Here is a 27,867-nt window from a genome sequence, read left to right on the forward strand (position 1 = left end):
GGAGTAGACGAAAAAAATGACGACGTGAGTTTCAGCAGTAGAAGGAGTAACACTTCCTTCCTACCGCAATTACATTATGTAGCGCTGGAACTATATTAGATCTGATTTGATAAGAAATAATAGTTTTTAACCACTTTTGAGTTTTCTATAATATGTAATCCGCATAAATGGTCTAAATAAAGTTTTTTAATTAATTTGGAATATTAATAGCATTCTATGTGTCACTAGAATAATTTAAATGATATTAAAAGCACTTGCATTATAAAAACCAGAAGGGATCTGACTATTACTTTCGCCCAAACCTAATTCTCGTAAAGGCAAAACACTAACAGATACCAAGAAATCTTTCTCGTGAAGTCGAAAACGCCGGGCAACCGTGCATACTTGAAACAAATATGACTGATTTGCGAGATTACGGTGAAGAAAAGAAAGACGAAGTTAGAAAATTACAAGATTTAGTCGACAAGCTAGAGAAACAAAATGAAATTTTACGTCAAAAGGCGGATAACTACTCACAAGTAACCGTCCCTTCAACGAAGTCAAATACATTACAACAACACGGAGAAGGATCACACACAGATACTGAAAAAGGTACAGAGGGTGTTGGAAGGACGTCAGTACACGGTAATACAAAGTTGAGGAAAAACAGTCGTAGTGTCAGTGAAAGCATGGGCGATTTGGACGTTCATTCAGATGCAGACGACGACGACACCTGGTAATGTTTGCACAATATAGGCCACAAATTTATTGTGTACTGTGTACACCCAGGAATTCTCTGATAAATTGTATGTGAGCAACATTCATGCACGTTGTGTTCATAGTTCATACTGTACCATTCTTGGTAAATGCAATATTTATCATTTTCTGTAAGTTAAAGAGGTAACCTATAATTTCATCAATCCTTCACAAAGTTAAATTGTCAGGTATAAGTTTTGATCAATTTCTGAGGGATTGACTGTTAGTGTTAAACCTCTCTTTGTGTACAGTTAAGGCTTCATAATTAACGCACCTTCAAATAGTACTAGCAATGAAACAGCAGGCAACCTAAAAATTTTGGTTTATGCTGATCAAATTGTGTTGTTTTTAAGCGTTTGTCACCCTCCCCCTACTCCCCCCCCCCATTTTAACACATTTTTGAGGCATTTGGAAATCTTACTCACTAAAAATAACCAAAATTACTTCAGTATGATACCACTACTCTCTGGGACCTGACCTGTCTGAGCCAAGTTATAGAGGCTCAGATCATAGCAAACAGCATCCAAAGTCAATGGTTGTATACTTGGGATTACACTACAGTTAGCTTATGGACCAATGTGTCAATTTAGGGGTTTGAAAGAACTTGACAAGGCAGACATTTTGTGGTCAAATTCTGCTCAATTGTATGTTGGGTTACTTGGGTAGGCACAGAACAATAAATATTTTGAGATCAAATACATTTCTGAGGAACTACACATATGAAAAACGTATACAGTTGAGTGATTTCGATTTTTCGTTGATAGACATCGTTAATCAAGTCCTTAAGTGCGTCAGTTATAAGCCCAGAATAATAGTCTTCAAACCTAGAGGAACACTTAAGCATACATTTAGTTTTCACTTGTCCAATAGCCTTGGAAATATGTCAATTTTAAGTTACTCAGCCTATGGGTGAAACAGTTCATTTCTTAAGCTCTTCATGTTGTTAACATTTAATGAGCCTTTTCTTCATTGTGTGACTTTGGCCTCCTTTCAGGTTGTATACATCTCCATTGAAGGCCCCAACCCCAGATCAGAAATCTGTGAGCCCATACGACTGGATCCGTCAAGACTTTGAGAGGCCCAACTATGATATGGAATCAGCCAGAAAGTCCTTACTAGCGAAACTTGATGAAGTTTCAAGAGGTACAGAAACTTTCCTGTTTTGTAGTTGTTGCAGTCTATGAGGCCTGAACTTATATCTACTTCAATATTATGAACATACTGTGTTCTAGATATCATTTTGTATTGTCAAATAATGACCATAAAATTTGTATATGTTTATAACATCTTCAACCTAATTGTTGAATTCTGTTATTATCCCAGTAATCTTGTATCTTGTAATCAAGAAGCCTCTTATTTCAGACTATATTCAGACTAGGCTATTGATGCCCTCTGTAACTGATTAACTGAACATGCTGAAACTGAGCTTTTAAGGTATTAGTTACAAAGATATAAACAGAAGTGTGAAATGAGGGGACTTAAAGGTAGTCAGTATAGGCCCCAAATTATAGCATGCTATAATTGTTAGAAGTTTTCAAAAAGTACTTTCCTGGAGGTCTTTATTCTCCAAATTGTCCTCAGACATTGCTAAGGAACACAAAAGATGACTGAATGTCCCAGTGAGGAAAACTTCCATCAAGGTTGTAATAAAAATAGTTTAAGAATTTTGACCAAGGTGACCATTTTTGAATATCTAGCATATTTGGAGCCAGTACATCATACCTTTAAGCAAAAATTATTTTGAAAATCTTTCCAGGCACCTAGTTCTCTCGTGAGAGAGCGACAGGTGGATTATAGTTTGAAAAGTCATGTTTATATGGGAATCCTAGCACTGTACAATCAATTAATATCTCAATATATACATTAATATGATGTACTGTAGTATGATCAGGTAAACAGTTCGTAATACAGCAGTAAACAATAGTACCTAGGGACTGTAGGCCAGAGGTTCCCAAATTATTATCATATTTTTGCAAAAACACATTAGTTGCAGCAGAGAAAAATACCGGTTGGGACAAAATGATTGTACAATGTGCAAGGATAAACCAGTATTAAGGCGTTAAGGATTCGCATACCGATTTCCTTTTGGTTTTGTGGGCCAGATGGAAATCTTTTGTGCGACAAGATTTGAGAACAAACCGTGCTTTGGACAATACTTGACTGAAGTGATGAAACTGTTGTACTAATTCATTAATTCATATTTGGAGTTGTGGATTTCTCACTAGCATGTCCCACTTCAGTAAAGAAGAAAAGCTGGCACAGTGTTAAACTAAGGAAAGGAACCATCATCATTTACCACTAATGTACAATCACTGAAAACCCTAACAAAAATCTTTCTTAGTTTAGGAGGGACATCATTGAGTTGTGTCAGGGCACTGTATGTTAATTTGTGATGTCATAGAGAGAAGAAATGCAAACCCTTTACTTTCCCTTTGGATTTCTTTTCATATTTTCAAAGTGAAAGGTTAACAAAAGAATTACCAATATAATGGTCATACTAAAAAGTTGATAATGTTATACAGTTTATGCAATAAGTACACAACAGCACTTACAGTAGATGTACAGTAACATTCATTGCTTCTCCATACAATACATGGCATGATAGATCTTTCTATCCATCCATCCAACTACTGTATCATGTCTGTTCACAATTGTTTATACACTTGTTTATAGAACACTCATTCTTTCGATGGATCTTACTGAAACTTGGACACAATGTTTTTTATATGTTGGGCTACTTTAACCAACGGAAAGTGTAGGTCAAAGGTCATTTAGGGGTCACTACAGGCCATTATGTGAAAAGTTTCAAAATGTATCTCTTTCCTAGAAGACCACATGTATGTTCTTGAAAGTCTGTCATAATGTTTCTTGGGTAGTGCTTCTTTCGGGGTGTAAAACAGTCTGTCAAGTGATCTTGATTGCTCATTCTTTGATTGATTTTGATGAAACTTGGACACATGATTGTTGTATGTTGGGCTATTTTGAGTATTTTCGACCACTGGGAAGTTAAGGTCAAAGGTCGTTGACAGGTCATTACAGTCCATAATTTGGAAAACCTTCAAAATGAATATCCTCTTTCCCAGAGCAACCCATATTACTGCAACTTGGACACAATGTTTGTTGGATGTTGGGGTACTTTTGGTCACTGGGAAGTGAAGGTCAAAGGTCACTTAGGGGTCACTACAGGACAGTATGTGAAAACCTTCAAAAGGTGTCTCTCTCACAGAGGACCACATGTTCTTGAAAGTTAGTTAATGGTGTAGTACCAATTGATGTGAGGAACACTGGAATGCATGTGACATACTAATTCAATATAAGAGTGTACATCCTTGCTGGAACAATATTTGCATTATCTCAAATTGGAGCGGTTAAAGCTACTGCACCATTAGTTACTCCCGTACAGTATTTCATGCAAGACTGATTGTAATGTAGTCAGTGAATCAGGCTTGGGGTAATCGTAATCAGTAATCGTAATCGATTACAATCGATTACATTTTTTGAAGTAATCGTAATCGATTACTTTTGTGAAAATTACCAAGTAATCGTAATCGTAATCGATTACAAGGGCAAAGTAATCGTAATCGTATTACATTTATGATTACAGTGAAATTTGAATGAGAAGGGCAAAATAAGTAGAAATGATTAAAACTAATTCTTACTATTGGCTTTTAGTGTGACCAAAGAAGTGTTCCTGCTTCTAGAATTCTCTAGCACAATAAACATCTCAATGTTCATTAGTAAAACGTTAATTGTACTCATCTCATGTTGTGGGGAAAAAAGTTATTAAAAAATTATCCTACATTCCATTGTCCAATAACCCATCCAACTTTGCACCATTTACACCTCTTTAATTAATGTAATTAACCTTGTTGCTGAAAAAAATCACTGCAAATTAAGTATTTTGGTGGATCAGAATTTGCTTTACCAGAGTTGACCACTTTTTGATGAAAATAATTTACTTTTACTTTGGCCTTCCATGTCCCATGTACTGTGGAATGCCCCATTTCAAAGCTGTTTAGTTTTATTTTGGTGTTATAATGTAAAAGAGTTTTTAGTTTTGCTGCTATGCAGAAATTATTAGTTTACAAAATATAGTGTTGCATGAAAATCTTCATTTGTTTTACTTTAGTATTTGTCTGTTTACTCTTTGTCTGTTTAAATTGTATTTTTTACTGGACTTATGGGTTACACATCTTAAACGTGTTAAGGCATAAAAGTGTAATACCTGGTAGGAATTGTAGATATACTTCCACAATTTTGTCCGTATATACTGTAAATGCCCTTCCTTTGCCCTATTTCATTGCCCTATTTCCAGGCAGAGAGTTATATTGAACAGATATGCAGAGGATTGTGCAAGTAACCACAATGTAATCATGATTGTAATCATGATTACATTACAATGTAATCGTAATCGTAATCGATTACTACAACTTTAGGCTGTAATCGTAATCGCAATCGTAATCATACATTCTCAAGTAATCGTAATCGTAATCGATTACATTCAGATGTAATCGCCCCAAGCCTGCAGTGAATTAGGATGTACTTGAGGCAACCTCCTCGAAGATTCTTTTTTGTATGTTCAGTATTTTATTATTTTCTCCATTTTATTTCTGTTTTGCAGCTAACAGGAACTCCCTGAATCTTTCAAAACCACAGCCCATTCCTGAAGCTGATATCCCACAAGGTATAGTAGATATCAAAGTACTTCCTGTATTTATTCAGTAGATAGAATTAGAGTAATAGCTCTGACCAGACACAGAGCCACAGTGTACTGTATAGTCAACTACTTAACTGTAAGATGTCCATAGGCTTGTTGGCGACATATATGCAGTGCAGTATGTAGATACTAACGCTACATAAAAATATGCAAAGATTAAGACTGAAAACCACTTTCTTGGCTTTAGATATATTCTAGTTGATATCTCTAACAATGATCCATCATTGATAGGTTCCATTTAATAGTAAGCTCATTTGGTTGCACTTTATTGCTAAAATTTCTGAAAACATCCCTTTTGCTTGTAATACTTTGTTGTCGTATCTGATTTATTTTCTTATTATTTAGACTTAGTTTATTTAGTGTGCATACTTGTTTAACTTCTTTTCACCCAGGAAGGTACAATCATACATGTCTTAGCAACCTACAGTACTTCAACTACTGTATTTTATTGTTGTATATTAAAATTGATTTTCTATATATTTTGATGGTCTTATTGTTACTTATTTTCAGCTGTAATTGTTTGGTATTTTAGTTTTATTGTATGCTGTCATATTTTATTGCTTTTGTCTTTAATTTCTGAATTTTATTGTTTTAATATTTATGATTGTTAAGATATTTGTTTATTTTTGTAATTTTTTGATGCAATATTTTTAGGCTGTTAAATTTTTTTAAGCTGTAACAATTTTAAGTGGTAATATTTTATGCGATTTTGTGAAGTGCTTTGAGATCATTCTTTGGTGTATTAAAGCGCTATATAAGAATAAATTATTATGATATTGATCATATATTGAAGTACAATATTGTTTAATAATAATACAACGGACAGTACTGTATATCTGCTCTCATTGGCGTAACATTGCAATGTCGCTTGAACCTCAAAGTAAACCGACTTTCTGAATGTGAATGTCATGGTAGTGAGAAACAGCTGATGTATGTATTCACTATTTTGTGCTTAAGCCATGGTGTTACAGGAAAATTTTCATTGCCAACGCAGCTAGCAAACGTTTTCCGATGGCATATCGTTTTAACCGACATACATGTGCAAAAGATTTAAACCTGTTCCAGTAGTAATGTTTGACAATGCAAAGTATAGTTGACTTTGAATATTTATCTTTCACTGTGTTAAGTTTATCTTCATATACTTGTATGAGGGTACACTAGAATAACCTTAGATGTTTGCTGTTTGCCAGACATTAAATCTATCTTTGCATTTTATATACTAGACCTCTTTTCTTGTACATGTCCTCACTAAACATATATGCATTCTACGGTACACTTTCTTTTATTTATTAACTTTTATTTTAATTATTAACATATAAACTGACTGTTTATTTACATTTTCAGCTGATTTTTGTGAAAGCATACATTTTTTGATGGCTTTATTAAGATTCCTCAGCACAAGATACTGTATGCTCAAAAGGTCATGACACTCATCAATCGACTGTACATACAAAAATTATAAAGTCAGGTTAAGTTTAGGGTTAATCCTAAGTGTCCTATTTGTACAGTAATTGGATGATATAAATTTGTGACTCTACTTTTACACATATTGTGTGTGTGTACTTGCAATGGCTGACTCTTTCCTCTTCAGGTCAATGACTACATTGAGTATACTGTAGTTATGTATAAAGTAGTCTTAATAACAAGTTTAATGTGTTCAGTCTGTGTGCGTATTGCTCATTCACTTTCACTACCTTTCAGTTCATTTACTATAAATTGTTAACATTGCAGTCTGCGAACTGGCTGTAACATGACTTCTAAAGTACAGTATTTTACTCATAGGCTCTGCATTGATCTGAGCAGAGTTGATCTCGGTCTATAGTTTGAATACAATTACTTGTTGTGTTCTTCCATGTAGTGAGTTTAGAGTGCTCCTAATTAGTACTAGTTACTGAATCACACCAATTTGGGCATCAGGATAATAGTTTCAATTTCTTTGTGTGGTTCATAACAATCAGTATTTTTTGTGAATCATACAAGAAGGAGAAGGGTTTATAGTTATGTTGGAGATGCTACATATCTGACTGCTTCAAAATCAGGTCCCAGCTGAGCTAGAAATCTCATTTTTGTCTTACTGTGAACTAAAAGAATGAAAAGGGCATTTCATTGTGTGACTGGCTATATATTCATTGACCTCATCTGTTCCTCTTCTTCCAACTTTGAAGATGTCGAAAGATTTGTTGAATTGTTTAGGTCTTTAATGTACAGGAGTCTCTTGGCGGTACATTATGTAGTCCTAAGTGTGTAACATTTACACTAGATTATGTAATTAATGTGTATGCAATGTATCCAAATTGCCATTAAGTTTTTAAAAGTTAGTTACTGTATTATTTATGAACAATTTTAATAAATTAGATGACAATACTTGAATCCAGAAAGCAGAAAGATTGAACTACAGTGTGAAAAACAAATACTATATATACAAAGTAAACAAGTTTATCAACGACGTATCAATTACCTGCCAATTACATCTTTCCTGTTTCCCTTAAGTACATTAATAATGACTGACATATTTTGTAATATGGTACTGTATGGTTTCCTATGAATATTACAAATCATTCATTTTGATAACTTTTAGAATGAAGGGGTGAGGATCAAATATACAGGTCATTAATAAAGGTTACTTGTATTGCTTTAATACTACTGTACACCCTTGGAGCAATTTATCCAGGTATACAGACACAGCATATACTGTCATATATACTGTAGTGTACCTCTGACATAGCAATATATACATGTGTACAGAAACAACTGGGCTATACTATACTGTATCCCTGTAGCAATATATACAGGTGTTCAAACACCATACAGACTGCCATGTACTGTAATGCATCCTGTAGCAATATGTATGTGTACAGACAGAGCATATACTGTCATATACTGTACTGTTCATACTCCTGTAGCAATAGATACACAGGTGTACAAACACAGTACAGACTGCCATGTACTATAATGCATCCTGTAGCAATTTATACATGTGTACAGACATACAGTGGCATATATACTGTCATATACTGTACTGTACCTTTGTAGCAATATATGTATACAGACACAGCATATACTGTCATATACTGTACTGTACTCCTGTAGCAATATACATGTGTACAAACACAGTATAAACTGCCATGTACTGTACTGCATCCTGTAACAATTTATATACAAACATAGTTTACATACTGGCATATATACTGTACTGTACCCCTGTAGCAATTTATACATACATGTAACACAGTACCTACTGTCATATATACCATTTTGTACTGCCTCTCTGTAGTAAAGTTTGTAGTGTTTAGACAGTTTATCATACATCTCCTACAGTACCATGCACAAATATTCTTAGTACAACAACACTGTAGATATCATGGAGTGGTAGGTAATAGTAATATTACATTTTTGCAGAAAGCTTTTTTACTTTGTCAGAGATAGTTTATCTTTTCAACAGAAATTTAAAAACTTATCACAGCCATACATTGAAACAAGTTCACAGAAGACCTACAGTACCTACCTGTAATAGGCAAGCCTTAACCTCATGGTATTTCAATTTAGAACAACCTAGTTATCAAGTGATTCACAATATAAATATATTACCAAAACTTCTATATAAAAAAGTGGGTCTTACAGGTTGTGAAATAGAATTGTATTTATTATGTTTGAAATGCAGATTGCTGCGTAGCCTGCTATAGAGGAAACTTGTGACTTTATTTAATGGCTAGTACTTCAGTTACTCATCTTAATTTTCCAAAAGAGTTACTGAGTAATATTTTATTTTTTCAGTGTGTTTATTCAGAAAAGAATAATGCAGTGTTATAAATGCAAACACCTGTTTGTGAGTTTTTAGTCGATATCCCCTTGCAATGGTAGAGCTCTATAAATGTCCCTGTTTGTAGGTTGTGAATAAGAAAGACAAATTTTGTGCAAACTTTTCACATCCTATTTAAATTTTGCTAGGCAGAGCAAATGTGTCTGTGAACTGATTCTTTAGACGTAGATATTACAGATAACATTTGGTCTCAGCCAACCGCCCAGCTGTTTGAACTACAGTCAGTTGAGTTCAACATTACTCTGTAAAGCTACTGTTTGTATACAATATATATTAACTACTCAACTCAGTGTAAGTCCTGTACAAATCTTAAGCATAAATTTTAATCTGTAAGTACAGTAAGTCTAGCACTGCAGCCGTACTTATACAGATGTTTATAATGTAAGATTACTGTAGTGTTGGTGAATACTGAATTATAGTCATCTTCAAATGTCATCTGTGGAATCTATTTTACAGTCTGACCGTGTATCTCTGATTAACTACTTGTACAGTAGTTACAAACATGATAATGCCTGTACTTGTGATCTGAGAGCCGTTAATCACAGAACTTTATCATTAAGCTGTCTCTCGGTGAAGTCTAAATCCCGCCATCGTCATCATTTAGAGATGGTGACAGCTGGCTCCGTCTGCCAAATGTGCTGAATCCTCCTGTCGCTGGACAATCAATAAATATTTTCATTATTGACATTCTCTACTGTAAGTCAGTGCGCTTGGCAGTATGTGTACTGTACATAGCAATATTAGAGCCTAGAGGTTAACCATTATTATGATGTTAACATGTCTATGATGACATATCTTGGTTTACACTGACTGTGATGGAGGATAATCAGCCCAAAAAGGAAACCAATATTTACTGTTGTTCTCCAAGTCTCCAGACGTACTAGGATTTACTTATTAAAGCTGTCGATTGGGTGGCCATTGTGCATGATTGTGATCATTCCATGTAAACTTAGTACTTTCAAATCTAATGATATTAAAGCCATTTTGGCTGCACCTCTAAGTATTTGTTGATATTAGTAATGTCAATACAGATGAGAGTTTGTGTCCCACAAATTTAAATGTACAGTAATGTAAATGGTGTTGTTGTCAACCTTTGATGTATAAATATGGGGCAGTGGAACTCTGTAATGATCAAGTACACCTCTTTGGTAGAGAAATTAAATTATTTGGACTCCGAAAGCATCATATTTACTGATTAACTCTCCTAGTCTCCCGGAATGACTGAGGAATAACTAGTCTAGTGGTTCAGCGGGTAGAGCTGTGTGTAATCTGGTGTTGATTGAGGAGTATTGGTCTTGTGGTTCAGCAGGTAGAGCTGTGTGTAACCTGGTGTTGATTGAGGAGTATTGATCTTGTGGTTCAGTGGGTAGAGCTGTGTGTAACCTGGTGTTGATGAGGAGTATTGGTCTTGTGGTTCAGCGGGTAGAGCTGTGTGTAACCTGGTGTTGATTGAGGAGTATTGGTCTTGTGGTTCAGCGGGTAGAGCTGTGTGTAATCTGGTGTTGATTGAGGAGTAACTAGTCTGGTGAATCAGCATGTAGAGCTGTGTGTAACGTGGTGTTGATTGAGGAATAACTAGTCTTGTGGTTCAGCGAGTAGAGCTGTGTGTAACCTGGTGTTGATTGAGGAGTATTGGTCTTGTGGTTCAGCGGGTAGAGCTGTGTGTAACCTGGTGTTGATTGAGGAGTATTGGTCTTGTGGTTGAGCTGGTAGAGCTGTGTGTAACCTGGTGTTGATTGAGGAGTAACTAGTCTGGTGGATCAGCATGTAGAATTGTGTGTAACGTGGTGTTGATTGAGGAGTATTGGTCTTGTGGTTCAGCGGGTAGAGCTGTGTGTAACCTGGTGTTGATTGAGGAGTAACTACTGTAGTCTGGTGGATCAGCTTGTAGAACTGTGTGTAACCTGGTGTTGATTGAGGAGTATTGGTCTTGTGGTTCAGCAGGTAGAGCTGTGTGTAACCTGGTGTTGATTGAGGAGTATTGGTCTTGTGGTTCAGTGGATAGAGCTGTGTGTAACCTGGTGTTGATTGATGAGTATTGATCTTGTGGTTCAGCGGGTAGAGCTGTGTGTAATCTGGTGTTGATTGAGGAGTAACTAGTCTGGTGGATCAGCATGTAGAGCTGTGTGTAACGTGGTGTTGATTGAGGAATAACTAGTCTTGTGGTTCAGCGGGTAGAGCTGTGTGTAACCTGGTGTTGATTGAGGAGTATTGGTCTTGTGGTTCAGCGGGTAGAGCTGTGTGTAACCTGATGTTGATTGAGGAGTATTGGTCTTGTGGTTCAGCGGGTAGAGCTGTGTGTAACCTGGCGTTCATTGAGGAGTATTGGTCTTGTGGTTCAGCGGGTAGAGCTGTGTGTAACCTGGTGTTGATTGAGGAGTAACTAGTCTGGTGGATCAGCATGTAGAACTGTGTAACGTGGTGTTGATTGAGGAGTATTGGTCTTGTGGTTCAGCGGGTAGAACTGTGTGTAACCTGGTGTTGATTGAGGAGTATTGGTCTTGTGGTTCAGCGGGTAGAGCTGTGTGTAACCTGACGTTGATTGAGGAGTATTGGTCTTGTGGTTCAGCGGGTAGAGCTGTGTGTAACCTGGTGTTGATTGAGGAGTATTGGTCTTGTGGTTCAGCGGGTAGAGCTGTGTGTAACCTGGTGTTGATTGAGGAGTAACTAGTCTGGTGGATCAGCATGTAGAGCTGTGTGTAACCTGGTGTTGATTGAGGAATAACTAGTCTTGTGGTTCAGCGGGTAGAGCTATGTGTAACCTGGTGTTGATTGAGGAGTATTGGTCTTGTGGTTCAGCGGGTAGAGCTGTGTGTAACCTGGTGTTGATTGAGTAGTAACTAGTCTGGTGGTTGAGCTGGTAGAGCTGTGTGTAACCTGGTGTTCTGGGCTCTAATCTGTCTAAAGATCCTAGTCACTTTCCCTCTGTGAGGTTTATATAAAATATTTCACATATATTTATGATTGTTTCTGCTTTGATGAAATATTAACGAAATTTTGAATTTATGCTACTAATGATAATGTTAATAACTGTCTAACTTTGAGTTTGTTTTCAGTGTGGTTGGTTCTTTCTAACTTGTGATACAGTTTTTTGTTGGCATTAATCGATTATTGTACAGTAGCTTACTGTAGCTTTAGACCAACTCACTCATTCTAATTTAATAATACAGAACCAAGTTGCTAGGTTTCTCGTATTAGACACCAAAGAGTTTTACCATTGTTCTCCATCAGCCCTGTCTATTGTTTCAGCTGCAGTGAGGACTGAGGCTTTAATCAGCGCTAGCGTTGTCTGTCTAAATAACCCAACACATGCTCAAATGCACATGTTAGATGTAATCTCTAGAATTAAGATGGCAAAAATAGGTCAAAGCTGGCAAATTATTGTAGAGATTGTCATAGGGGACACTGGGTCAATATTCACTAATTACTCATTCAACAATATCTCTGTATCCTTGAATCTACTTGAAGAAAAGGACCAGGCTCCAGAAATTTAATTTTGACAAATACATGAAGCAGGGTAATGTGCCTCCAGGCTTCTCAAATGAAACTTGACTGGTTTTCCTGGATGAGTCATCCGATTGAAGAAGAAGACTACCACGATGGCATACAGTAATTGCGAATTAAATAGTTAACGGACGATGAGAAAAAGCGAGTCTCTGCAAATTCGTCGTGAGGATTTGGCTTTTAAATGCGACTGAGAGTGTGCATGGTCATACAGACATACACTGTACGTGTGCATCTGATGGTCACTGCTTGTCGACAAAATTGATCTGGATTTCTTTGACAGATTGATCTCAATAATAACTGAAGGAGAAAGGATAAAACAGCAATTTCAGTGACAAAGAAGATCTGTGTCAATGTTTTGAGATAACTGTTCACCAACATTGACAACTTTGACTGTGTTTCGTACCACGTTTAATGCAGATTAATAAAACAAAATAATGAAAAAATCAAGTCTTTAAAAAGAGGTTCAGTGTCCTCAGTCCTCACTGATGAGTAATTAACATATATCATGAAGTGTTTGTTTTTTTGTTTTGTTTGGCTGTCATTAATTCTGAGATACAACACAACAGTTTCTAAATTAAAAGAAATATATTTGGAGGTAAAAGCCATGATAAAAAACTGACAGATTAGTTCTGTGGAATTATAATTCTTGCTTTTATTTTCTTGGTTGTTAAAAAATACAGACTTTGGAAAGCATCCCTGAATAAATCAAATGAAGTAAAGTTGTGATAATACAACTGTAGAGCACACTGTTTTTTATCTCTCAGAAATATACAGAATCGATCAATTGCTGCCAATAACATTGTTGTAATTGAACTTCAGTTGAAGATCTGTGAAATAGCATGAAGTGTTGAGAATGCTTTTGAGAGATTTATAGTTCAGACAAATTAGACTGACTTTCCCAACATACATAAGTCTGTAAATAAATTTGTTTTCTAATGACAAGGTAGCACTATGGGACCCACATGTTTTGGTTACTCTACAATGCTGAAGTTTCAGTAACCTTAGCAATTGTGCTGGTGTGTATGTGTGGGTGTGTGTGTATGTGTGTGTTTATGTGACGGTCAGATTGTAAACACGATATTTCAAGAAGCAGAGTTGAAGTAACGTCATACTTGATAGATAGATGCCCCATGATGAGTAGATGTGCCCTATTAGTTTTGATTCCCATCTCGTGAATATTAATGAGTGGGCTGGACTTAACAGAAATTGTTTTAAAGGGCAATATCTCAGCAACCGTACATTATGTCCGATTTAGTTTATATTTGGGATGGTGATGTAACTACATAGTACATGTATTTGAAACAACAATTAGGCCTACATTTTTTGAGACCATCTGGGCCAACAAAAATCCGGGCACACTTTTAGGCCAGGGTGGGCCCATTTTATTTTCTACCTCAAATGCGTTTTACAGTAATTTGGATTGCTCTATCTTCCCAGAAATCCATCATTCTCAGTGGTCATTACTCGAGAATGTTAATATGTGACCGTTTTCTGATCATTCAGTCTGGCTTGTCTCTGTCTTTAGTTTTATACCAAACTCTTGCCTAGGACAGTTTTGCTATAGTTTGCTACGTTGTTACCATTGATCAACTTGTAGTTTGTTTGTTGATAAAGACTATTGATGAAGACAATAATATGTTTTAGTGGAAATCTCGTCCAGGCCTCTTGAAGTTCTCATCCTTTACTGTACATAGTAAGCATCAACTACAGTGTTCCAGTGACATGCAAATATCACACATAATTTGTAGCGCTAAATCTCCAGAAACAATTTCTATATTAATTCACATTCATGAGTGTTTCTCTCACAGGTTAAGATTTATCCATTTTGCTCATAAAACAATTATCACATTGAAACAGTTGTTTATCCTGTTGTTTCATTAAAGCTGATGAGGAACAACTCTCTTGTGTTTGGTATAACTTTAATAAAAGGAATATTATAATTTGTTATCTTTGACAGATGAAGTTGAACCAATGAGCTCTCCATCTCACAAGACCCACGAGAGGAAGACCAGCGGAGAGGAGAGGTTGTTTAAGAAGCTGGAAGATGTAACAGACGTTCAGATTCTTGCGAAGATGCAAGAGGAGAGTAAGTAGTTAAATTCTGGAGAAAACATCTTATTTACTTCGTTCCCCACTTACCTGTCTCCCCACAACCTATGCACCGCATTCTACCGTGTCTAGAATGCCCTGGTAATCTTTTAAAAAATGAAGGAAGGCCATTAGGGCCAGTGAGGGTGTACAGTGTTAAAAGATTACCAGGGCATTCTAGACACGGTAGAATGCGGTGCATAGGTTGTGGGGAGACAGGTAAGTGGGTCACTCGTAAATATATAAACCAGTAAGTTTTATAATAACTCTTTATTTACAATTCAAAACAATTTCATGACTTGGTGTTGTTCACGAAAGACTACATATGAATAACAAAAAAGTGACATAAATATCAAATGCTTGACATGAAAAGCAGAAAAATTGTTAAAAATGTTATTTGCTGAATGTCCATCTCTCCTTACCAGTCTCCTGATGAATGATGGTTGTGAGTAATGCCATCATGTGGCATCTACTGTACAGTGATGCCATGTGGATCCACATTGATGCCATGTGGCATCTACAGGGTTGCCATGTGGCATCTACAGTGGTGCCATGCGGTGTCTACAGTGATGCCATGTGACATCTACAGGAACGCCATGTGACATCAACAGTGATGGCATGTACAGTGATGGCATGTGGCATCTACAGTGATGCCACGTCATGAACACGATCTTCCCATTTGCTAAATTTCTATCATAGTAGTATTAGTTTGATAAATACAACCTCCATGTAGACTCGAAAGGACAGGGCACCCTGTATATCATATATGCTTTACAAAAACACAATCATAGTGTGCATCGATAAACTCATGGCATCCTCTCTCAAAGGTTTGCGCCAAGCTCTGCATCAATCACCGGGCACATCCCCAAGGACGAAGATGACAGTTTCTCCAGCAACATCCGAAAAGAATTCCTCCTCCAGGACCTCCAGTCAGGGCAGCATGGAGGGCTTGACGGAGGAGAAGGGAGATGCAGAGAAGATAACAGCAGCTACAGGGGTGGTGAGGAGGAGGCCTTCGTTTGAGAGAGCCAAAAAGGGTCAGTAGTTTGCAGAACGTCTAGGTTATGTTGCGTCCTCTCCAGCAAGCATTGTCGGCAAATTTTATGAATAGGATGTAAAGTGAAACTAAGCTTGTGGCAAGTGGTTGGCAAGTGTGTGGCAATTTTGTGGCAAGTAAGAAGTTAGCAAACAGAATAATAAAAATTTAAGGCAAACAAGATCCAAGCTTGTGATGAGCTGGTGTAATATCATGTCAAGAACCTTGCCAGTCGTTTGGCGAATCTTGCCTTTTTGAAATCTGAAAAGAAAGCAAAACATTAAGAAAATGAATCCTTCAAGGACTTTGTAATCGGTTATATACAGAAGATGGCACAAACCAAGCAAAAAAAAAATATTACTTCAAAGGTGTGATGAATAAAATGGTTACATCTGCTCAGTGTTTAATGATTTTTTTTTGACATTTATATTAAGCTTTATACCAGGCTAAAGTTTTCAAGTACTTGAAAGAACCTAAGTTTAAGAGGGATTGAACTTTATATCCCTGCATTGTTATGATTTCTGACGGCCTGTGGATAGGTGACCATTCCCAGGTATCATTTCTTGCCTTTTCTGGCAGTGTTGAAATGAGTTTGGTTCACACTGCATTATTTATTTATGATATGCATGCTTGTAATAGCCATACCGGAACTTTACGTTTTATGTTCAGAGAGATGCTACAATACAGACATTTAATCACGGTCGTGCTGTTAATGAGTACTGTATATTGGAGATTGCAGGTTCTTAGACACTCTCTTTTCTTACTATTAAAATATTCAGAAGAACGTGGAAAAATGTATAGAATGGCCATGATTAGACACCAGTCAAGATTACATTGAAGACTCTTTGACTCTTGATTGATATAAAATAATTTTGCATTTCTAGATGTGTGTTATCTAGTTCACTGAAAGTCACGACTGGCCCTCCTATTGTGTGACTCAAGTGCACAACAAACAGACATTGCTACACAAACATTGAACATAACATATTCGCTCCAAGTACATATGTTGCAATAGAAAGTTTTCAAGTGGAAGTATCACTAACTAAGCTTACCAACAATGTATGAAGTATCAGGCTTGTGAACAAGTTCTGAGAAAACGTACCAGTTAAACCAGTACCCCATAAATGTACTCTATCACCGATTTTATGAAATAAAATCAATAATTGACTTCTGTGTGGTCATCATGGTCTGAACAACACATTGGAAAGATTTTCATACATTTGCATATATGATTAAAAAAATGTTCCAATTTTCAACCATTTTAATTCCTGGAAGGTTTGCTGAACTATACTTTTTGTAATATCATTATTCAATATTTTTGAAAAGCTTTCTGTTATGATGATTATTTTATTTTTTTATTTTTTATGTATGTGAAATTATGCTGGAGATATAAATAATGCTTGGATTACCATATAGCACCGGTCTTGCTAATCATAACAGCATTCTGAATGTTGTATATCAAATGTATGGATGTCATGTGGTGCCATTTTAGGCTCTCAGGTTTTGGATGTTTTGTGTTACAGAGGAGCATAGGAGACATAGTTATGGAGCCAAACTTAGCATGGGCTCTGGCATGAATAATGGAGATCACCTTCAAGCCTCTGATCTTCCAAAACTTGCCTTGGGTAAGTCCGGTTGGTATCCCTCCTGCTCCCCTGCCTCCATCTCCTAAACCGCATGACTATGTCTTGGAATGACTGGACCGTGTTTACCTAACAGCTGTATTGGCATGTCTAGAAGAGGCTTCATAAATGTTTTAAAGTGGTTGTTTTTTCTATGTTGATTGTTATGTTGGAGTAGTATGTAGCATGTATTTCATTTAGTTTGGCATGTCCCTACAATGGAAAATCTCTTATGTATATCTGTATTTGTCTCTTTTGATAGACCCAATGGTACAAAGCATGTGTGAACTTCACAGTTAATTGAATCTTCCCTGAAAGATCCCTGAGCCCAGTTTAATTGTATACTGTACTTTACTGTCTGTCATTGCAGCACTCCCCTCATAAATGTAAGACACACAATGAATTGTATGAGAGGACACATTTTATGGAAGATCCTGAGTTAAATGTATACTGTACATTACTGTATATCATTGCAGCACTCCCCTCATAAATGTAATACACACAATGAATTGTATGAGAGGACACATTCTATAGAAGATCCTGAGTCCAGTTAAATGTATACTGTACATTACTGTCTGTCATTGCAGCACTGTCCTCATAAATGTAAGACACAATGAATTGTATGAGGACACATTTTATAGAAGATCCTGAGTTAAATGTATACTGTACATTACTGTCTGTTATTGGCATTGCAACACTCCCCTCATAAATGTGAAACACAATGAATTGTATGAGAGGACACATTTTATGGAAGATCCTGAGCCCAGTTAAATGTATACTGTACATTACTGTCTGTCATTGCAGCACTGTCCTCATAAATGTAAGACACAATGAATTGTATGAGAGGACACATTCTATAGAAGATCCTGAGTCCAGTTAAATGTATACTGTACATTACTGTATGTCATTGCAACACTCCCCTCATAAATGTGAAACACAATGAATTGTATGAGAGGACACATTTTATGGAAGATCCTGAGCCCAGTTAAATGTATACTGTACATTACTGTCTGTCATTGCAGCACTGTCCTCATAAATGTAAGACACACAATGAATTGTATGAGAGGACACATTCTATAGAAGATCCTGAGTCCAGTTAAATGTATACTGGACATTACTGTCTGTCATTGCAGAATTCCACTCATAAACGTAAGACACAATGAATTGTATCAGAGGACACATTTTATAGAAGATCCTGAGTTAAATGTATACTGTACATTACTGTCTGTTATTGGCATTGCAACACTCCCCTCATAAATGTGAAACACAATGAATTGTATGAGAGGACACATTTTATGGAAGATCCTGAGCCCAGTTAAATGTATACCGTACATTACTGTATGTCATTGCAGCACTGTCTTCATAAATGTGAGACACACAATGAATTGTATGAGAGGACGCATTGTGTTTAGCTGGTTCTTGTCTTGTCTTTTGGAAATGTTGCTTAATTTTGTGTAGACCTTATTAGCAGTACTCTGAACGATTTGGAGGACTAAAGTTGTCCAGTTATAAATGAATTTGGGACTGCTCTCCACATGTTCACATTTACAATGGCTGTTTGTGTTTAATATTTGACACTTCTGTTGATAAATTCCAAGGTAGTCCGGTTGATTAGCTTGACTAGGTTCATTTCAAATATTCACAACCAAAATAACAACTTTGACAACTTACGAATTGCTACTTGCATGTGAATAATACTAATATAAAGAAAGTTTGTGTAATTTAATAGAATAAAATAATCTGTGGCTAATCAACATTAATTTTTTCTTTTGGCCAACAAAATACTTGCTTTAAGTCAAGAGGCAACATGGTAGGCCTGTCGTCTGCCGTGGAAGAGATTTACTTTGAAAATAGTGTACCGTACTATATCAAAGGCACATACGTCTGCCATATACTGTAGAGGGATATACATTGTAAGCATCCTCTGAGCTATTGGTAGGTATGTCATCTAGTTAAGGAGGGGATTTACAAATAATTAGCTATACTATACTAAAGGAACATGGTAGGTCAGTCATATATCAAAGATATATTTATTGTTATATGCTATAGAATGTTGCCTTATAAATTTGAAAATCTTTAAAATGCTTTTTGTTTTTTCCCTGTGCAGTACCATCACCCTCTGAACAACCCTCAAGTGTTAAAGCCAGTCTTCCTGAAATGAACAGAACGTATAACAGCAAACGTACAGAGAGTGAGCCACCACCTCCGCCCCCACCAACACCCTGTACAGAAAATGAGCCAGATTTGAAAGAACCCTCAGCCCCTTTGGGAAACCATGCTTCACCAACAAAGGGAAGTCTGAGTCAGCCATCACCTACCCATGGAAGAATACCAACACCAAAGTAAGTGTGCTAACTCTTTTGTACAGTGGTTTGAGCCAGAAACTGGCCTAACAATGATTGTGCAGTAAAATGTGATTGTTAAGGCTTTGTGTATTCATTTTGTAACATTTCATCAGTATAAATATAGTTATATGGTACAAATACCTGATATGATTATCATAAATCATTGCAAACACCTGCAACAACTTCATACGTACAGTGTGCTTGTTATTGTGCAGTTAAAAATGAAAAATTCAGGTCATTGTATAGATATGTTGTACATATCTTAGGATAACATTAAATTCATGTAAACATTAAATAGGTGTCTTGTAAACGGTGTGCTGGGCTATTGTGCATACAGATATAATGTAAGTAATGTCATACAACTGTATTATGGATGATACATATATATATATATATATATATATATATATATATATATAGATATATATATATATCTTCATTTGCCTGTGTCGTTTACCTCCATTTCATTAACATAAAGTCTGTTCAAAGTATCACTTTCGAGATCCGGCTTTAAGAATCACAAATGATTTCGAGTTGGTTAGCATCATGTTTGATCTCTAGAGTAAGGCAAAATATGTCACCAAAACAGAACTAGTATTGTTCGATACAGGTGACAAACACCTACAGTGGAATTATGACTTTCCTTACTGGTTTTGAACCTCTGGACACACAATCAGCATCTATAGCCTAGTGGTTAGGGTGTCCGCATGTAAAGCGTGAGGCCCGGGTTCGAATCCTGGTGGAGGCTGGAAGTTTTTTCACTGTTCTTGATTTTGCAACTCATTACAATTTCAATTATATGTATATATATATATATATGTTTACTTACAACTGATTAAATTGATACATCTGTGTAGGTATATTGTTTGTCATGCATCTATGTTGTGTATGTACAGTAGGCTGCTGTAGGCTTTAACTGATTTTCTCTCTATGTATTTGCAGTCGGAGAGGTATACCAGTAAGATCCAGTCCAGCTCAGAGAACGGGGATACCGAGACCCAGGTCTTCTGCTTATCCCAAGAGTCAGTTACCTATGCCAGGATCAAAGAGGTCAGTCCATCACTGATCTCCTGATTATTAATGCATTGCAAATCTAGTGTACACCATTGTCATCATCATAGCTGTCTTCTGTGAAGCCCTTTTGGGGTTTTATCCCTTTCTTATTCAAACGATGCATAAATAGCTGAAAAGCTTCTTCAGTTAGTGAGAATAGTGACTTAAGTCCCAATGTTATTCTCAGTAGACTATGCTGTGTACCTGAGCAGTGCCACTGTTTTTACCCTGTAAAAGCCTAGGGTTAGGTCTGGAAAAAACAAAAAACAGGTTTTTATCGAACTTTAAAATCTGTAAGACATTTAAATCGACCTAAATATATACAACAGATTCTCTCCATTGTAAACAATTCAGTTGTACCCTAAACATGCATATTCTGTGTCATTTTAAGGCCAATTGCTTCACTTGCCTGGAATTGGTGTTTCATTCATCATCTTTTGTGTCTTTCATCCAGTTCTATACCATCGAGAAGGACCTCACCGCAAGTCAGAGATGAAGACTGGAAAGATGGCTGCTACTGACAGGCCAAAAGTCGAGATAAAATCTTTCACCAACCAAGAAGCTCTTGGAATGAAAAGATTTTTGCGGAACTTGAGAGGTACCATGTGGTATGCAAGACACAACACATGCGATCCGGCACGCACGCCAGATTTGTGGAGATATTTCCTACTAGTCTTTTGCATTTTCCAAAGCTATCTCGTTCTGTTGCTAAAAACTTTACTTTTCGAAGCCACGGCTCGGTGACGTGAACGCCGAACCTGAATGCAGTCACGGTGTTGTGGCTACAATGCTTAAACGCCAATGCAGTGATTTTTTTACCCTGTGAGGAACTTCAAGTGCAGTTGAAATAACATCAATCACATACTATCATTGGTTTTTGGATAATCTTTGGACCTATTTATTTAATGGGATTTCCAGTACAAGCAGGAAACACTCGGCTGATACTCTGGTTCTGAATTACTGCCGAGACACATTTCCTCGGTTAGCTTTCCTTTGCAATTTGGACGTGATTGCTCCAATTAGAAATCGGGCTGAATCCAGGAAATACAGTTTGATACAGCGACAGATTAAGTGCAACTGGTTGTGTTTAGCTCTCAGTTGAGCCATGAAATGAAGATAACCTTTGACCTTGTTGGTCAATTGTGCTGTTTTATGATCAGTCTACATGTGATGTAGCAATTTGGATTTGATTGCACATTTTAGCAGTTTCACACAAAATCTATCAATTATTGCTCAAAGTATAATCACAACTGATCAAACCAGACTCCCTCTTGATTTTTTTTTTCAGGGGGGGGGGCCTTACGAGATGTAATCAAAAAGTAATAGATAGTTCCTCTCCATTCCAATAGTTTTATTACTCAGTTGATATATTTCCTTCAACCACATGCATAAAGTATATCATAATTTTCTTCTATTTTCCAAAGAAAAAACACAATAATAGGTAAGAAAGTTTGTTCTGGTAAAGATATGAACATTTTCTACTCATGGAACATGGAGGAACCCTGATTTATCGGTGGATAACATATTACCTGAATATTCAAAGTTACTAATATATCATTTCGTCTTAGCAGTTTTACAAAATCATGTTCAGACATAGAAAGTGCTTGCAGTGGTCATCACTTTAGTCAGAACATTCACATTTCTCCGATGTGTTTGAAGCTAAATGTAAATGTTGTTGGTTTTAGGCCGATTGTCTGATTATATTTGACGAAGATAAGTTGTTAATCTGGGCAAGAGTATTAATTTTCATGGAATAGCAGAAAGTTAATATTCCCATGCTTCAAAGCAAATCCATTTTCATCCATTTTCAACATGTTTTGTGCTTTAGGTTTGGACAAGTTCTAATGGTTCAATCTTTCTTCTTTAACCTTTGGACATGCAGTATGTAGTACTGTCTGATAAGCACCATCAGTAAAAACACTGCAGCATTGCATGCTGTAGCTAAGATGGTGGCGTACAGAGGGTAGTGTACTCATAGATTCACTTCAATACAGCATTGCATACTGTAGCTAAGATAGTAGCGTACAGAGGGTAGTGTACTCATAGATTCACTTCAATACAGCATTGCATACTGTAGCTAAGATGGTAGCGTACAGAGGGTAGTGTACTCATAGATTCACTTCAATGCAGCATTGCATACTGTAGCTAAGATGGTAGCGTACAGAGGGTAGTGTACTCATAGATTCACTTCAATACAGCATTGCATGCTGTAGCTAAGATGGTAGCGTACAGAGGGTAGTGTACTCATATATTCACTTCAATGCAGCATTGCATACTGTAGCTAAGATGGTAGCGTACAGAGGGTAGTGTACTCATAGATTCACTTCAATGCAGCATTGCATACTGTAGCTAAGATGGTAGCGTACAGAGGGTAGTGTACTCATATATTCACTTCAATGCAGCATTGCATGCTGTAGCTAAGATGGTAGCAGACAGGTATTGTATTGATAGATTCGCTTGGTTAAGTCTGTGTCCAGCTTCAAGTTTCCTTGCTCTTTCAAACTTTGCATTAAAATCTTTTAGTCAGTTTTCTCTGCAATATCCCTCAGTTATTCTTTCTTAACCTGAAGCATGTTTTTGCTGTTAAAATAGGATAGTCGTTTTGTCATTTCTTAGAGGCTAACCATATAAACTTCACTCATTATTGTAGATTTAGTCATAACACCTACCACACCTGAGGACAGGTCATGAAAATATCATGAAGATATGCAAACTATAGATGTAACAAATTGCAGAATTATGACATAAAATAATTTGATGAATTCATTAGAGTGTGATTGAAATGCCAGTTCAAAGTCTTAAGATTAGCATGAATCACCTTAAGATGCTAGTTCTTGAATGCAAGCTTTTTTATATTTTATATATTTTGTTTTTTTAAGTGTCAGAATTTTCCATTAAGGAAGTCAAAACACCAGTTGGTTCTCTGTTAACACAAGATCAATATGCTGTAACAGCAGCATTCTACTGTTAGAAAAATGAATTGTCTCTGGAAAAAGAAAAGAACTTTAAACATGGATAAGTTTGGTTTTCTGAAATGAATGAAATCCAATGCAGACCACATAACAAACCAGATCAGTACTTAAAGGGACTGTGCAGTCATTATGTACCAGATTGGAGATGTCATAGAAGCATGCTAAATGTGAATCTTGGTATGAAGAAATCTATGAATTTTATTAAGTCTGGAAACAAGACTTATAATTGAGTCTGTTGTACATGCAAGTCTGATTGATAACTGTTGTTGTTTTAAAGTTGGATTAATTAAACTAGTCACGACCTTATTGGTTGCTGTAAGGTAACCTCAAATCAGGAAATTCTTTTCCAAAATTTTGTTTCTTATGAAACGATGAGCAGAATATTTCACACTGTTTGAAAAGCAAAGATAGTGAGTCGTTGTCTGTACTTATGGTGTGTTTGAATAATAAATTATCCATAATCGAAACTATTAGTACTGGATGTCGTTACCAAGGGCATTAAGATATTGGACACATTTAAAAACATGGAGGATGTTGACAATATTTGAGATGAAATTAAAACTTAAATTACAAATTATAAAGAGTCAGACAATAACATGATTCCAAATTAACAAAGTTACCATAGAAATATTTCTCTCATTTGTAGCTCTGTCTTCTGGGGGAAAACAAGTTTAACATATTGAAAGTTGATAATAGACATCAGTGTAGTAAACACACACTGTGTTGTATAGTTACTGTATGCTGCAGAGCATGGCTTGCTAATACGTGGATACTGTAGGTTCAACAAACTAATTCTATGTTGTCCCTTGTTTGATCACTTGATTGATCGGTACGGCAGGTTCAATTGTGAAAACAAGTGCTAGAGTCGTCCAGCGTCGTCCACGGACACTACAACCTTGGTCACATCTGCTAAGTAGTTTCAAACACATGGCAAAGGTAACCATGTACCCATGAGACAAGTCTCTAGAATTTTCGAAAATACCTAAATATCTGGATGTAAGGGTAGCTCAGAGAGACATAAAACAAGCAGATTAATTCTGTGTTAATATGAAATCCCTCCACTCACTAGTTGTGTAATAGAATTTCATTTTGTTAATACTTTAATTTAAACTATTTTTAATAAAACATTTATGAAATTCCAATGGATAGGACGTTCATTCCGTGAGATTTCTTTCTTTCAGAGTTTGCCGTGATACATTGTAACGAAGGATAGGTTAATATTTTGTAGATTCATGAATTCTCAAGAAGTGATCAGTTGACTACTCTCTCTGTTAAAGTTTGATTAATCTCTCCGTTAAAGTTAGGAAATACAAAGTATTTCCTGCGTTAAGTAGTAAACCTATTGGTGGACCGACTGGTATTATGTAACACCTTGTTCATGGAGTTAGGGTTAAATGGAGTTAGGGTTCATGGAGTTAAAAATTCATAGAGAGAGGGTGTACCAAAGTGGGTGTGGTGCCTAGTTTTAGAGGGTTGAATGGATGCAGGGTTATATTGATGGGGTGTACTGTGCAAAGAAATGCCAAGTGGTGCTGAGAGGTGCATAAATGCAATTTTATTTCTTGATATTTTTTTAAGAAACATAACTCCGATTGAAAGTCGTTGGAGGTTGGGGATGTGGTGTAATGGACAGCAGTTTTCTCTTGTGGAATTGATCTAGTCACAGTTTACCAGTATGATTATAGTCTAATCAGAAAGCTGTAAGTTATTGTACATGAAACCCATCATCCCTCTCTATGATCTTTACATGTTACAGTTCCTGCAACAGTACGTCCCTGGCGAGCTGTCCGGTCTGGCTGATTAGTCAATGTAATCACCAGTTTAAAAATCTTGTAAACTAAAAATACCACTTTCAACCAAGTTTATTAACAAAGTTGCCACTTTTCTCAGTAGTTTCCTCTACATTCATAAGCAGGACATGTGAGGGATTATTTGTTGAAGTATTTTTAGTTTTGGTCAATTTGAATGCTAACTTTTGAAAGGCGGTATTTGTGTTTCCATGTTTTTTGTCACAAGATGCTAAGAATTCAAAGAGCTGTGAGTGGGGTGCGGGTGTAGTGATGAACGCTAAGAGCTGTGGGTAGGTTTCGGGTGTGGTGTTGAATGCAAAGAGCAGTGGGTGAAGTGCGGGGGGTTAAGAATGAGGTGATAAAATGAATCATTGCTTTTATTCTCTTTTGGCTCGTTTTGTTCAGACATGGTTTGCTAGCTTAGGATAATGTTTGGTTATTTGCTTTAAACAAACCATTTGTGTCTTGCATAAATTATTTTGGTATAAAACATCCCTGTAGTTTACGTTTTGTTTTAGTTTTGAAAGTGAATCTGGTGTTTGGGGTCTGGAGTGCTATGAACTAATTGGCGTAGTCTTGGTTTTGTCGTTAATTGTTGTTGCCTGTGTTTGTAGTGAAATTATCCATTACGGAAGATGTGTAAGAATTTAAAGGAGTGTTTCGACGCTCATCACTAATGACTCACTCTAAAGAATGTTTCAGTTTCAGTTTGAAGATACCAAAGCTTCAATGTCACCACGTTAGGCTGATCATATGGAAAATTCAATAATACTTAACTGTTTGTTTGAAATTGTGTTCCATAATTTCTTCGTTAAAATATCTGTTGCTGTTGCAACATCAGTAGTAGCAGCTAAATATTTCAATGTTTGATATTTTTTGCAACAATATTTGGGACACATAGCGGTTAACAAAGGGAAACTTGAACTATTAAGATCTTCGCACGTTGATCTCAATAGTCTTCGACTAGACCAGAGAGGGAAAAAGTCTTTATCAGTTTGGTTTTCCCGCGAATTCGCGGAATATCCGTGATTTCTTTTCTACCTCGGGGACAAAAAAACTATTATCCTAACAAACTGTAGCATACGCAAACTCGAGGCTATACCGCCATTTTTTTTGTACCCCAGGCTCATCCCTGTATTATAGACATCTAGATCCCCCAGATAATAAGGTTGGGGTTGTTGATGTCTTCAAATAACTGTGTGTGGTAAAGACTCAGACAGGAAACAATACGTGTTAATTCTTAAAAATTGGGGGAATCGGAATATAATCTTGCCATTGTTCTTTTGATCGGTTATCATCAAGTGACACTCTTCGTTATTAGTTGTTAAACATGATGTTGTATCGTTCAGATATAATAGTTCAGTAGAAAATTCTTGATTTTTAATAATAAGTTTTACTAGTACTCCATGTTCCAAAATTGGAATCTCAAATCTTCTGGTCGAAGATCTTTCACCAATGTCGCTCCTTCTCTATGGAACCATCTTCACCCAAATGCTGCTTCTTATATGGAACCGACTCACGCATCGAACATGAATATTTTCAAGAACAGACTCAAGACTTATGTGTTTTCTACGGCACATTCCTGAGAACAAGCGCCATTGAGTATTGGGGTTTCCTTTAGATATCGGTGCTTTATAAATGTGAATTTATTATTATTATTATTATTATGATCATTATTATTATTCTTGCATGGTTTGAGGCCAGATGTGGGTAAACTTGTGTGAGTTACAAGTGGTCATCCATGTTTGAAGGATTGGAAGGGGGATGTTATGTGACACACATAATCTTGTTGTCTTTGTGAAGTAGATGACTTCGCGTTACTACCGTATATGATTGGAATATGTGATTTTTTAAATTATTTTCACTGTGTGTTAACCAGTACACCGGCCCCAATGAAAATACAGCGAGGCTGTTATATTCAGAGGACCTAACCCAAACCATTTTTCGACCATGAGAATATTATGTGTGAGAGCGCTGTTTGCAAAACAAGTTTTCTTCTCATAATATATTAAGATTATCAACTATGATTATGTCTAAGCATCATTGTCCATGTGTATAAAAGGAAAGGAAAACTTTGTACAATTTAATAACTGTATTATGCATAGTGTGCAATGATTATTTAACACGTACTGTTCAAAATATCTTACCTCTTTTTTTTTTTGGACTACCGTATAATATCAAA

General features: G+C 36.4%; 1 protein-coding gene and 1 non-coding gene across 2 annotated transcripts; both read left to right on the forward strand.

The window, feature by feature from the left end:
- Positions 1-289: 289 nt before the first annotated feature.
- Positions 290-27,867, forward strand: LOC139980332 (uncharacterized). Its single transcript, XM_071991937.1, has 8 exons — positions 290-715; positions 1,730-1,878; positions 5,357-5,419; positions 14,737-14,865; positions 15,695-15,904; positions 19,633-19,867; positions 20,813-20,920; positions 21,378-27,867. Exons 1-8 carry the CDS (start codon positions 396-398, stop codon positions 21,442-21,444), a joined length of 1,281 nt encoding a protein of 426 aa, XP_071848038.1. The 5' UTR covers positions 290-395; the 3' UTR covers positions 21,445-27,867.
- Trnay-gua (transfer RNA tyrosine (anticodon GUA)) lies at positions 20,547-20,618 on the forward strand. The gene has a single exon. It is a non-coding gene; the product is annotated as a tRNA-Tyr (tRNA).

The sequence above is a fragment of the Apostichopus japonicus genome, chromosome 14 (assembly GCF_037975245.1).
Source record: "Apostichopus japonicus isolate 1M-3 chromosome 14, ASM3797524v1, whole genome shotgun sequence".
Taxonomy (NCBI): domain Eukaryota; kingdom Metazoa; phylum Echinodermata; class Holothuroidea; order Aspidochirotida; family Stichopodidae; genus Apostichopus; species Apostichopus japonicus.